The sequence below is a fragment of the Trachypithecus francoisi genome, unplaced genomic scaffold (assembly GCF_009764315.1).
Source record: "Trachypithecus francoisi isolate TF-2019V2 unplaced genomic scaffold, Tfra_2.0 Lachesis_group0, whole genome shotgun sequence".
Taxonomy (NCBI): domain Eukaryota; kingdom Metazoa; phylum Chordata; class Mammalia; order Primates; family Cercopithecidae; genus Trachypithecus; species Trachypithecus francoisi.
In genome coordinates, this window is record NW_022681453.1 from 140,378,554 (window position 1) to 140,393,035 (window position 14,482).

At 48.8% G+C, this 14,482-nt stretch overlaps 1 protein-coding gene across 3 annotated transcripts in view; it reads left to right on the forward strand.

Annotated features, from left to right (window-relative positions):
• Positions 1-1,847: 1,847 nt before the first annotated feature.
• Positions 1,848-14,482, forward strand: part of GASK1A (golgi associated kinase 1A) — a 78,998-nt gene continuing 66,363 nt past the window's right edge. For all 3 annotated transcript variants that reach the window (XM_033212241.1, XM_033212240.1, XM_033212242.1), the window contains exon 1: positions 1,848-2,452. Coding sequence is in view for 2 of the 3 variants with exons in the window: in XM_033212240.1 (XP_033068131.1) it covers positions 2,450-2,452 (3 nt within the window). In the remaining variant the exon portion in view is untranslated. The remainder of the gene's footprint in view (positions 2,453-14,482) is intronic.

The window sequence follows — 14,482 nt, forward strand, 5'->3', positions numbered from 1 at the left end:
GGCTTCACTGAAGAGGTGACACTTAGGCAAAGACCTGAAGGAGATGAGGGAGCAAACCATGGGGATATCTGGGGCATTCTAGGGAGAGGGATAACAAGTGCAAAGGTCCTGCGGTGGGATCATGCCTGTAATATGCAAGGAACAATAAGAAGGTGAGTGTGTCCTGGAGCACAGTGAGAGAGAGCGTGCAGAGATAATGTTAGAGAAGCAATGAGGGCCAAAATGTGAAAGGACTTGTAGACCCCTGTAAGATGTGAAGCAGTAGATGTGAAGCCTGTGGTAGGTTTGAGCAGAGAAATGACAAAAATCTGATTTATGACTCTTTTCAAGTAATTCTTCTTAAAAGTAATTTTATTCATGTTATTAGGATGGACCAGGATATGCTATAACAACAAACAATTCTTTACAACTTACCCATGTTCTTGTGTGACATTTTATTTGGCTGGGCTAGATCCTGCAGCAGCTTTTCCCAAGTGTGTTCCATGAGTCATCGGAGCTGCTTCTTTTGAAAAACATTTCTGCTTCCAGTAATGCTGGAAATACTGGGCACTCTCTTCCTAGGTTAATGATTTGAGAGCACCATTAAAAATATGTAAAATTGAAATAGAGTAGAAAATGTCAGAGTGGATTACATGAAGTAATGTTTTATAAAACGTTATTTTAGTTACATTTATACATATATGTTTAATATACATCTTGTGTGGAGTCACAGTCAGAAAATGAGACTCAAAAGATCACAGCGTCTCCCTGAACATCTAAATACAAACCTGAATGGTTTGTACTGTCCTCCTCCCTCTTCCCTCATTTCCCAACCAGGGCTCAAACTCTCTGTCCTTTCAGTACTCCATATGCACCGACAAGCTGCAGTTTGCAGTGCTACATCCTGCCTCCTGTTTCTGCCGTATATTAGGTCTTCCTCTTCGTTTCATGTTCTAGCAAATAGACTTGGATTTGCTAAACTGTTTACTGGCTATCTGGTCTCAGGAAAGTTACTTCACCTCCCTAATCCTGACTTTCCTCATTTGCAAAAGTTTTCCTTTTAGGATCGTTTGTGATGATTAAATGAAATAATGTACAGAAAGCATCTGGAATGTTAAGGACTCAATACTTGCCCTTCATCTGTTCCTCCCGCCCATACACACATATACAATTTAAGGGGACCGTCTGGATCTTTGCTTCCTTTTAGAAGCACTGCCATCAGTGACAACCTCAAATCATTCTGGGGCAGATGACTGCTGGGAAGATGCCTGTCTTCATCTAACTAATGATGCTTCCTGTTAGTTTCAATATTGGAGTCTAATTTTTCAGCCTGGCCCCCAGATTCTCTCAGGACACCCTACTACTGAGTCTGCCTCACCTCCATCTATTGCCTACAGGCTCTTAAGAATCCTGGGGTCCAAACATTGGGCCACTGGGGGACACAAGTCATAAAGACGTCTGGGGACTAGTCGATGGTCACCCAGTTGTGAGTAGTGGGGCTAGCCCTGATTTTGGGACTACAGACCCCCCTAAGCCCAGGACACTCCCCAACGAGGAGCAGATAGACTCTCAGGTCTTGCTCTGACTGTTCCACTGTTGGCAGTAGGTGACTCAGGGGACACAAAGGCACTGTGCATCCAAAGCAGAGAGGTATCAGCCACTTACTTCAGTGACTTTAACAGTGATTAGTTCTCAAGGACAAAAACTCTTCACTGTTAATTAATGTAGTGGTCAACGGATTTTCCTTCCAAATCTTCTTGGGGACCGAACCCAAACAAAGCGAAGAAGTGACAGTAAAAAAAGACTTGTCCTTCTGACAAGCGACAGTAAAAAAAAAAAAAGACTTGTCCTGCTTGGCAGAAGAGGGTGGCAGTTTGGACAACACTCAGCTATATTGCGAGTTGCAGCGAACTCACCGAGCACCCTCACACCTTAGAGGCGTCCCTCACCGCCCAGCCTTGACACATCACCTGGCAGGCGGGCAGGCAGAGCGTGGACCTTTCCTTCCTAGCACCTGGGCCCCTACTCCAGAAGACTGCGGCTGGCCGAGCCCCCGGCAGGGCTTTTATTGTGAAAGGAGCTCCCCCCTCCCGCGCTTTCGGGGGAATGGGGAGGCTGGGCCCGGACGCGCGGCAGGGACTTTGCAAACTCTGCAAACGTCCCCAGTAGACCGCAGAGGCTCGCGGCTGCGGGTAGGCTCCCGCAGATCCCTGCAGATCTCAGTAGATCCGGCGTGCATTCCCCACCCGCGGTGTATCCCGGCGTTCAGCGATCTCCCGAGAGTTGGCGCGAGGCCACTTGGCTGCAGGGAAGGTGTGCACCTTCAGTCCGGGAAACGCGCCCCAGCCGAGTAGCCGCGCATCCTGTGGAGCCTGGCGAGCCACCGCGCCGGGGGCGGGCAAGGGGAGGCGGGATGAGTCTGCGAGCCGGCTGAGCGCGTCGAGGAGCCGGCCAGGACACCGCCGGGGACATGGTAGGACTCGCGGGAAGGAACGCGCAAGCGGAAGGTGGGGCGATCACCCGGACAGGTGGCTGCAGGCAGCGCGCAGCGGCCCTGGGCGCGCGCAGCCTGCGCGGCCTCCCAAGGCTGGAGTTGTTCCCCCGAAAGATGCATGGGGCAGCGGCGGCTTTCATTTCTGCACCAGAACTGGGGGCAATGGGCTCTACTGCCGCTCTTGGCGGGGCGGACGGTAGTAAGGGGGCTTTTATTACGGATCCTCACACCTTAACCGAACCGTAACCCACTCGCAACTCTGTGCAATCTTCATGCAATCCACAGGGCAGGGAGAGGGGAGCATTCCCTGGGGAACCCACGGCAGCCTCTGATAAGAAGCTTTTGAAGTCATTTTAATACTCTCCAAAGTTTATGTGATTATGTACTATCTTTTCTAATTTAGCTATGTATTGACATTAAAAATAATGTCCTAACGTTTATTACTATTAAGTTGGCTTTAGTAAGGTTCCAATCCGCCTCCCTCTACCTCTCCGACAGGAGGACTATCAGGCAGTTGTGGAAGCACTGGTGGGTCTGGGATGTCACGATGAAACCACGGTCCTGTGGACGTGGTCCTTCCATTGATCAACCTCACAGACACTAACAGGCAGAAAAGAAAAACCCATTGAGAATGTGGCCCAGGTGCTTAGCTAAAGGACACATGCAACCCTAGGAAAGGGGCATCCCTCAGGTCCCGCCACTGGTTAGTTGCTCTGCTTCTCTTGCAGCAGAAAACCCCTGCAACCCCAACTGGGGTCCTGCAGTTCACCAGGCTCCCCTGTCTGCTTCTGTGCCCTCTGGCCTCTTCCCTTCCCTTCCAAGCTCACAGAGGGCAGATCGGAACCCCACCGGAGATGCTTCGTGGGGAGTTTCGCTGGGCCTGGAGTTTAGAAGGCTGTCTAGAGACTGCGCTGTAGGATGGAGGGTCTCTGAGAGAACAGCTCCTTTGCGTGCAGGGGGGCCTGGCACGTGGCTGGAGCAGAGGTGGAGGGCTGGTCATCAGGCGCTGGGGGCTCAGGAAGGGTGACTTTGAGGCCAGGGGTGTGTGTATGTTTCACCCCTCCTGACACCTATCCAGCTTCAGGTTTTTTCTCAAAGCTGCTAAGAGAAGGAAATGGTGGAATCTTAAGCTTCAAAAGGGGGAATGATTGGGGGTGCAGGATGTGAAACGAAAAGAGTGGAGATATCCTATTACAAATTCCCTGTTTAAGAGCAAGAGTGTTGCCAGAACTGAGGCCACAGCCATCCATTCTGAGGGGCATTAGCACTGTGCTGGAGTCTCCTGGCTTTAAAGGCAGATGTAGCAGAGGCTCTGTGGTCTGCGGCTGAAGCAGAGTGCCTGGAGGAGAGATGGTACCTGCCTTCTGCTCAGGCTGCCTAGGGGACCATTGGTGTGTTTGCCCCACTGCCAGCACAAGCTTCCAGTTCTGTGAGGCAGTGCAGCTTCCCTGTTTCATGTCCCTGGCTCTGGGTTCTGGTATTGTGTTAGGAAGAGGACTTGTGTCAACATTTCGTAGTCTCAGGGTTCACCTGCAGAGAGAGGGGCCTGATGGGCGTCCTCTGGCAGTGAAATGGCCTTGGAGATCTGAAGGCTCTCCTTTGCTTCTCCCTCTGAATGAAGGGTCCTGAGGTCCAGAGGCCACAGGGCAGCCTGGCACTGGCTGGAAGCAGCATGGGAGGAGACAGGGGGCTAGGAATCCTTTGAGGACCTTAGTTTCCTCTTCTGTAAAATGAGAGATTGGACTAGATGTTATTCAAGGTGCCATTTAGCTCCAAAAATGGGCGATATGTGAATAAGTTTGAGATTGGATCTCAATTCTAGTGTTGAGTTATGCTTGAACAACTAAAAAGGTGTGGGGAAGAAATGGTTCTTAGCCCTGACTCAGGCTGCCCCCATCCCCCAGCCCAAATCCAGATGAGACCCAGACCAAGGGATGTTTTCAGGCTCTGCAAGTGAGCCCAGTGTGCTGCCAGGGCTGAGAACCACAGGGCAAGAAGGCTGAGAGAATGGGGGAAAGCTGGGACTCAAAGCTGCACTTCCCAAGATATCCTTATGTCCATAGAGTGGTCATTCCTTGAGATAGTCCTAAAATAGTTTTTGGGAAATGATAGATGCTATGTCATTTCCCATTATATCATATCGCACATATCATACGCTATATCTCTTTGAGGGTCCTTCCGTAGAGTATCCTCTTTTAATTCATTACACTGAGATTTGAACTTGCCCAGCATGTTTGAATACGGTATCCATTATTCAGTAATTCCCTAATGCCGTCCTATTATTGATCTGAGGTACATATGATGGGAAATTCTGGGTTAGAAGTATACAAATAAAAGTCTAGAATCCTTAAATGTCTTTTTGGAAAACAAAACAAAAAAAAAAATAAAGAAAGAAAAGAGCATTGAGCTGCAGTATCTGTGGGGGCATTTTTTTTGATCATCCTGAGGGGTCGGGGTCATTGCCATGGCTTGGTGTGTGTTTTTCTAAAGCTAAGATTGGAACACTTGTCAGTTTCTTTCCTTGCGATGGTGGTGGGAGGTTTGGTGTTTGCCAAGGACTCTGTACTTGATGAAAAATATTGATAGAATCAGATGTACATGTGTTGGGTTAAAAATTAAAAAAGAAAAAATATTGATAGAGAAAGTTGAAACTATTACTGCCAATTAAAAAATGTTTTCCTCCTGATTTTTGAGAAAAAATATACAACTTCTACAGGAACCATGATTATCATTTTGGCACATTTCCTATTCTCTTTGAGTATTATTTTAAAGAGCTGAGATTTCACCACACATGCAGTTTTGCAGTCTGATTTGTTTTACTTCAGTTTATATCAAAACACGTTTCCATGTCTACATCTCTAGAAAAATTTTTCATAACCGTACATTTAATGCTCAGTACGATGATTTTGATAATCGTCTCCCTGTTTGTGGACATTTAGGTCACTTCAGGATTGGGGCTGATTTCAGTGGCATGTGGCCACCTTCTCATTATCCATGGAAATGAGGACCTGAGTGCCCAGCTATGTGGAAATCAGACAAATTCACAAGAATGAATTGCTCCGGCCTCTGTCTCTATCCAAGCTTTTACTGTAACTACCCTCCCAGGGCCCAGTGTGCTGCGGGAGGAGTTTCCTCTTGCCTATCTTCACTCTATGCTGTGGGCAGGTCATCAGGCAGGCAGCAGTGGGGGAAAGGGAGTCCCAGGGGAGCCCACATGGGCCAGTCCTCCTTGGGAGAACCAAGAGCTAAAATCCCTGGAGGTTAAGACTCAGAGGAGAAGGAGCTGAGGCTGGAAAAGGGATGTGGCCTCTTTAGGGTCACTTAGAGCCGGGCTAGGGCCCAGGTCTCCTAGGGCCCAGGTCCCCCTCCACTCCCCGTGCAGGTCTTGTCACAGGCACTACAGCCCCATCATATACTTGGATGTGGTGTGGCTTGGAGTGGCAGAGGAAAGGCCCAGGGTTTGCAGTAAGAATGGGGTTTGTGCTGGGCTAGGTTACCATGTGGCTCTGGGTAAGTGCTGCCTTGCTCTGAACCTCAGCCCCTTATCTGGAAAAGGAGTCATTGTGAGGAGCAAATGGAGTCATGGAGGTGAAAACACTTGGTGTCTCAAAGGTGCTGTAAGATTGGGGGCTTTACAAAGGACCCACAAAAATAGGTTTGCTTTTTGTTAGGGTCTAAAACAAATGGTAAGGAAGTCACAGGTGCCTTTCATTCAATACCAGTCAAGGGGATGCTTGTGGGACTCTTCTCTAAGTAAGGATCTAGTATAGATGGAATTTATCCTCAAGTAGTTTTCTTGCTTCTTGTCTTCTCATCAGGCAGGAAAACCCAGCCTGCAGATGTTTGTCCAGTCTGTCTCCCACGCGCCTCCTTGCACAATGTTGCTGACTGGATGAGAATGTAGCTCCCCAAATGGCTGCAGGCCCTTGGAGTCTAATGCTGGGGTCCCCTCATTGAGTCCCTCTGCACTGAATGAGTCCTAAAAGTTATCAGGCTCAGCTGACAAAGAGGTTAAACTGGTATTGGAACCTTGAAATGCAGCCCATGGAGCCTGTGGGAAATTTGATCCCCTCTCTCTTCTGGGGTACAGCCCTTACTTGTCGCTCCTGCTGCATACCTAACCCAGGCTTTGTGCAGGGCTGGGCAGGGAGCAGAGTGTTTTAAACAATCCACTGGCCCCAACCATACCAAACAAGGGTTGATCCAAAAAGCAGGGATGTAGGGGGTGGTGGGAACAGGTCTCACAAAGAAATGAGTTCCTTAGTTGTTTTAGGGACTAGTGAGAGAAACATGCTTCAGCTTGGCCTCAAAGATGCTGACAAATCCCTCCACGTAGGTCTGGGAGGCCCAGTATCTGCTCCCACCTAAGGTACTGGTAAAGGAACAGAGTGCATCAGTTTTCTTTGAGGCATGGTTGCTGTGAGTCACCTGGGGCTGTCTTTGCTTGGATCATCTTGTGATGTGACTGCTAAAGTGTTTCCGCCTAGGGAGTTTAGGGCGTGATCCCTTCATTTTCTGGATGTGTCTGCACAGGCCTGCGTGTGAAGGACCACTTGGCCTGAGAGTGAGAATGAGAGGGAGCCATGATTGTGGGAAAACCCCAGGCCGCCCTTCTTTATGTGGATTTCACTTCCTCTCTCTCTCTCTCTCTCTCTCTCTCTCACACACACACACACACACACACACTCACTCTCACACATCACACACCTAACTCATATGCACACACGTGCATGCACACACACACTCACACATGCACACATACTCCTGGGAGTGGCCTGGGATCTGATCCTATTCCCCAGAGTCCAGCTGAGTGGAAGATGGAAAGTCTTTATGATAGCATCTGGTGAATCCTGGGGTCAAGGAGGTTAAGAGTGAAAGGGAAGCAGGATGAGGGCTGATGTGAAGGGCAAGGAAACAGCAGGAGTGTAACCGAAATGCAGATTCAGTCACTCACCACTTGTAGAGTCCAATTAACCAGAGTGAGGTCTGGTATAAAGAAAGTACCTTTATTCTAAAGCTTAGCTTAGAGGAAGAGGTACAGGCTCCTGCCTTTAAGGATACCGCTTTGCTTTAGAGCAGAAAGCAGAGTCCTTTAAAGGGATACTTGGCATGAATGGCATGCAGGGGAGTGAGCAAGCAGGTGGGGGTCTCCATGACTCGCTTGGGTGCCTTTTTCTACCAGGGAGTTGAGCTAGCACCATCACAGGCAGATCTAGGTTGTAAGGTCATCGTTGTCTTGAGATACTCTGCAGGTGGGAGAGAGTTTTGGAGTGGGCATAATTTAGGTTGCAAATTGACTGTTATCTCTCGAGGCAAGCTCCTGGTGGAAGGTAGCTCAGGCTCTGGAGCTTCTAAGTAAGCACATAGTTAGATAAGCTTTTCATGTAGGGAGTGTTTGGTGAAGGGAAGGTAGAGCTTCTAACTGCATTTCTAAAGAGCTAAGTAGGAAGCAAGGACTGGGGGAAAAAGAGGAAAGAAAGAAGAAAAAATAATTTTAAAAAATTTATTCTCTTTGTCTTAGACAAATGGGGGTACTCGGTTATAGGGGCCTCACTCTGATCTCTAGGCCTTCACGAGCTCTGAAGGAATGAGTGTCTCCATGGGCAGGGGCTGAGTCTTGCTCCCAAGTGGCTTTGGAATTCCTGAGTGGCATATCAGGAAGGCCACAACAGGAGGATTCACATTCAATGTGTAAATGTGTGTTAATGCTCCCTCTGTCTCCCTGCCGCCTTGTCATTCATTCATTCATTCATTCATTCATCAATTCATTTAGAAAATGTCTTCTTTAAGCCAGACATTGTGCAGGGCAGAAAATAGAAAAATCAAAAACACATACTCTGCCTCTGAGGAGTGCACCGTCTATTGAGGCTGCCTGTGCGTACGTGTGTGTGTGGGCAGAGGTGGTGGGGGCAGGGGGTAGGTGGTAGGTTCAGGGGAGAGGGAAGCACAAAGAAATGCTTCAGCCCCGTAGGCCAAATGTTCTGCAGAAGATATAGAGAAAGGATAGACCCAACCTGAGGAGTGAGTGGGGCAGAGGGAGGCTCCAGGACAGGGAGTATCTGAGGAGGATCTGGATTCTGTCAAGGGAAGAAAGGAGAAGCCACTGTACATCTGTTAGAATAGTTAAAAAGTAAAACAAAACACCCTGACAACCTCAAGGACTGGTCAGGATGCCAGCAACAGGAACTCTCATACATGAAAGTGGGAAACAGTAGAAAGCAGTTTGTTAGTTTTTCATAAAGTTGAACATACACTTACCATATATCCCAACAATCCCATTCCTGTGTATTTATGCAGGAGGAATGAAAACCATGTCTACAAAAAAAAGGATGCAAATGTTTATAATAGCTTTATTTATAATTGCCCCAAACTGGAAACACCCCAAATGTCACTCAGCTGTAGATTGGATAAACTGTGGTATGTCCATACGGTGGACTACTCCTCAGCAATAGAAAAGAACCATAGGTCCATGCAACAGTGTGGAGGGGTGTCACAGGCATTATGCTGTGTGGGAGAATCCAATCCTACAGGGTTACATACTGTGGTATTCCTTTTATATGACGTTCTAGAAAGGGAAAAACTATAGGGATGGAAAACAGATGAGCAGGGGTTAGGGGTGGAGAGGCTGTGATTATAAAGGGGCAGCACAAAGGAGAATTCTGGAGTGATGGAAGTGTTGTGTCCTGACTGTGGTGGTGGACATGCATATCTAATACATGTGTTAAAACTCATAGAATGATACAGAAAAGTTTCAGTTTTACTGTATGTAAGTTAAAAAATATATATAACAAAAAGAAGAGGGAAAGGCATTCTAGCAGAAGGAACAGCACGTGCAAAACCCCTGGAGGCAAAAATGAGCTGTTAAAAGTTGGCTGGGAAGGAGCTGGGCTGGGACCACAGGGGAACTTCCTGGAGATGGGACTGGGGCCAGGGCCTGGCTCTTGGATGTGGGTGCTCTTCTCACCCAGCTAGGGGTTTGTGTTATTGTCCCTAGGGCAGAGGGGGCAATGGAAGGGCTTTTGAGCTTGGAGAGGTGCGATTGCATTTGCATTTTAGAGAGCAGTTTTGGGGACTGAGAAGAAGGAGTGTGATCCAGCGGGCCGGGATGGAGGTATGGATTCTGTAGCAGGCTGGAGGAGCAGGTAGGAGGATGTTTGGGCAGGAGAACTTCCAGCCCTTGATAATCTCAGATGTGGAGGCTGAGAGCAGGTCAGGAGTGACTCCAGGTTCTTGTTCAGGCATCTGGATATATGGGTCTCTGTCAGCCTTCCTCCTTTCTCTTCATTTTCATTTAAATTTAGCTTTTGGTGTTTCTTTTCTAGTCACACTTAGAAATTGTTAGGAATAATGCTCAAATCCTAAGGAAATTGAAGACTCAAACAAAAGATTCTTAACAAAGCAATTTTACTTCTGCGTAGAGGGTTTCCTCCGTGGCCAGTGGCCGTGAGAGCACACCTGAACAAAGGGGCACGAGAGCCTTTATTCCTGACGCAAGTCCTGCCCCTGTACCCTTTCCTCATTGGCCAGGGTTGGGTAGTTCAATCTAAACTAATCCCGGTTGGCTAAACATTTGAGTTTTTTTAGATAGGGTGGGCACGTAAAAGAAAGTGGAGAGGAAGGGGAAGGGGTGTCTGTAATGAGCTAGAAAGTAAGTCCTCTTTCCAAATAAGGAAAGGAATGCGAGCTGGTACTGATAACACCTGATACTGTGGCATGCCTGGGCATCTAACAAAGGAAAAAAGGAAAAAAAGGAGAAAAAAGCAGGGGTGGGCTGGGGCGCAGGTACTATGAATTAAAGAATAAAAGATTGATCAGATTATTGGAAGAGAAACCTCATCATATCCCACCAAATGATCATATATAGAAGTAACTTAACAATGATACTAATCATTTTAGTTCTATAAAATCACTTATGTTATATTCTTAAAAGCAATGGTGAAATGTTGGATACTTCTCCTTAAAGCCTTTGAACTGATTTTGTACATATTGCCTTGATAATCACAAGAGTAGGATAGAGAGAGGCTGGGTGTGGTGGCTCACACCTGTAATCCCAGCACTTTGGAAGGCTGAGGCAGGCGGATTACCTGAGGCCAGGAGTTTGAGACCAGCCTGGCCAACATGTTGAAACCTCATCTCTACTAAAAATACAAAATTTAGCTGGGCATGATGGCGTGTGCCTGTAGTCCCAGCTACTCGGGAGGCTGAGGCAGGAGAGTTGCTTGAATCCAGGAGGCAGAGGCTGCAGTGAGCTGAGATTGAGCCATTGCACTCTAGCCTCGGTGACAGAGCGAGACTCTAGCTCAAAAAAAAAAAAAAAGGGATCCAGGGTAGGATAGAGAGAATTCCAGTGATAACTGTGTGTATAGGTTTATTTATGTCCCCCAAGCCACCTTGCCTGTGGTCCCTGATGCTCTCCTCCAGCTGGTATAGACACCTGACTCCCTTCCTTCTGGCCTCCAACCCAGCTGACCACCACTGCTGGAGAGTGATTAGGGGCTGTGGCCGCTGCATCCTTCCTAGCCCAACTTCTCGGCCTGCCATGGGCTTGGATTTCTGCTAAGTGGCCGTGGGAAGGGGCTGTATCACATGCTGTTTACTTGTGGGCAGTTTTTGTTTGGCTTTTGAGGGTGTTTGCTTGCAATGAGCAAACAGCCTCTTCCAGAACCAGCTGGAGGATTCAAATCCTCCCATCTTGGGGAAGCAGGTTCATGGTTCTGTAAGAGCCAAGTTGGGTAGGGATTTTTCCAGAAATGCCATCAGCCAAAGAACTGGTCAGAGACAGCAGAGGGGATAAGACTAGAAGAGAGAAAGGGAGGGAAAAACGAGAAGAGTCAGAGCCAGAGACACAGGGATGTGAGATGAAGAGAGTAAGGCACAGAGACAAACAAGACCAGCTCTGTGGAGAACCCTTCATGTCTAGGCATGGTTCTGAGCCAGGCAGGCGCCCCTTTCAGCTTGTGAGCATGCCATGCAGTGGGGCTCCTGGGCTGCATGGGGCACGCTCTTCTGAACTGGCTTTCGTCAATGTTGTTGCCCTTTGGCAGAGCAGCGCTCTTTTCTGCTGGCCTGGATGGACTGAAGGCTGACTGCCACTGCCTCTCTGTGCTTCACATGCTCCGGGGCTGTCCCTAGTGTCAGCTCTGTGCTCCTGCTGGGGAGGCATATCAGCAGGACAAACCCAGTGGTTCCACTGGCCAGTCTTGCTTCTAGCCAGACTGGCTTTGCAGCAGTGTTGTGAGTTGACTTCCAATGCACTGGGCACTAGGAAATTCTCAAGATATTCTGGTAAAGTAACTGTAGTGTTTTTAAATGCTTGGTGATATCTTTGAGATGGGAAGGGAAGACCCAAATACAGCCAACCCATAACATTAGAGGGCCGTAATTTCAAAAAGTGCAGGAGCCGCACTCCTTTTCATTCTTATCTACAAAGGAGATGAATGAACTGCAGCTCAGGGATAATGTGATAACTCTTACTGGCCAGGTGGAAGGAAAGGGGCAGACGTTGGTACGGGGAGAGGGTTGCAGGGAGGAGCAAGGAACACATTTCCTACAGAGCCTGGGAAAAGGCGCATTAATGGATGGGACGGGTCCTCACATTTGCTTTCTGTCTCCGGGTCTGTGCAATCTCTTTCTTCTAGGCATCCCATTCTGTCTGTCTGGACTTCCCTTTTAGCGTTCAGAATGCCATTGATCTCTCTTTCTGGTGAATGTAGAGTTGAGGTAGGATTCTTAGAAACTTGTTCTTTTGAATATTGTCACTGCTTCTCTTCCTGACCTAATCATAGGGGAATGTTTTCCTCGATTTTCCTTTTGGGCCTGATAGGGTTTTGCAACTCTCTTGTTTTATCTCTGTCTTTTGTGAATTGCAAGAGCAATACCTGCTTATCATGGAAAATCCTACCTGCTTTTGGGTCTCTTTGGAGGAGTCTCTGTGTGGTGCTCCCAGCCTTAGACTCACAGCATAGACAGATGCACCTGCTGGGAGGTCTGCATGGTCAAGAGTCCCTGTGCAGGGCCAGGTGTGTTGGCTCATGCTTGTAATCCCAGCACTTTGGGAGGCTGAGGAGGGAGGATCCCTTGAGTTCAGGAGTTCAAGACCAGCCTGGGCAACATAGGGAGACCCTATCTCTACAAAAATTTAAAAAGGTGCATGCCTGTAGTTCCAGCTACTTAAGAGGCTGAGGTGGGAGGACTGCTTGGGCCCAGGAGGTGGAGGGTGCAATGAGCTATGATCATGCCACTGCACTCCAGCCTGGGTGACAGAGTGAGTCCCTATGCATACACCCTTGGGGATAACTCCCAACCAACTTCCCAGAGTGCTGCTCTGCCTGCTTCTGGGACAGCAGCGGTGGTTGTCTGTGGTGGAGGAAGGGAGGACAAAGGAAACCCACATTTACTAAGTTTGTTTCTCAGAGAGGCATCTGCCTGCCATGTGCCCAGCCTCCATTTGAGCATTGAGATGAGAATGAGCATGCCTTATACCCTAGGTCCCTCAGGAATTCTGCGTCTTCGGGAGGATGGGGGCCAGCCTACTTGCCTACTTAATGACAGTGCGTTGACTGCATCCCAGGTGTGAAGCTCTGAGTCCCAGTGTGATGTTCTGAGAGTCCCAGGTGTAATGTTCTGAGTCCTGGCAGTGTTGTTCTATGTTCCAGGCATGTTGTTCTGTGGGCCAGGTGTGTTGCTCTGTCAGCTAGGTGTCACTCTTTTTTATTACTGAGGAAACTAAGGCTCAGAGGAACCAAACGCTTTGCCTGAGCTCTTGTGGCTGGGAAATGGTAGGGTAAGGGGCTGGACCCAAACCTGAATGAGCTCGAGGCCTGTGCCTGGGGCGACTATGGACAAGTAAGCAAATGATGGGTGTGGTTATCTCACTCTTTTCACCCCAGCTGGTTGGGAGGAGGTCTGGGGACCCCTGAAGTCTCTTGGATCTGTCTAGGTGGAAGCAGTGGGGGTGGGGGCCCGGCCAGGCCACTGGCTGGGGAAAGTTCCTGTAAGGATGTCGTCTGAGGTCTTGGGAGTCTCCTGGGGGCTTCTCTTCTGTAAGTCTCCTTTTCCTGCTTTCTTTTTTTCTTTCTTATTTTTAGTAGAGACAAGGTCTCACTTTGTTGCCCAGGCTGGTCTCAAACTCCTGGCCTCAAGTGATTCTTCCCTTTCAGCCCCCTAAAGTGTTGGGATTACAGGCATGAGCCACCACCCTGGCCAATCAGTCTTTTTCTTGCTGTTGTCTCTGCTATTCATACCCTCTACAGAGTCACGCAGATATACACACACACATCCACCCACTCTATGCACTTAGATGCATTATTCACACACTCACACATAAACCACATGCTCACATTGACATTCACAGTGTCGCAGTGAAACACGCACTCACCCACACACTGGTGATCTTGCACACACACTCACACACCCTCACACACTTGCATAGCCACAGAGCAGCTGCAGAGGTGCTGCCTGGGCTCTGAAGCAGAGGTGTTTGATGGAGTAGTGGGGCTGGAGCCAGACTCAAGCTGTGCCCAGACTATGGTGGGGGCTGCAGTCATGCTGCCTGGGTGCCTGGGCCCAGTGGAGGTGGAGGCTGCAGGCAGTTTGAGGGCTGGAGGCTGTAATGGCCAGTGAATGGGCCATTTGGATGTCTGTGCCTGTGCTGGAAGGAGAGCGAGTGGGACACACAGGGTTCTTTCTCAAGGACAGAGTGGCTCTGTTGTCTGTCCACATAGAGGCTCAGTGTGTGCCTCCTGGGGGACCTGGACCCCAGCTCAGGGACTGTCTGCTGGCAGGGTTGCTTCCTGGATAGCACGGGTGCCCATTCCCAGCCTCCCTGCATGCCTGGCCACTGTCTGCAGGCCCTGGACCTAGTGGGCTCTTACAGTTACTCACCACATTCTGGCCCCCCACCCCCACCCCTCTGCTCAAGATCCTGTTGCAACTACAAAGATGCTATTGTATTCCTTTCTTTCAGAACATTCTCCCCTAAAACTCTGGTTAAAATCCCCTCATCTCCCT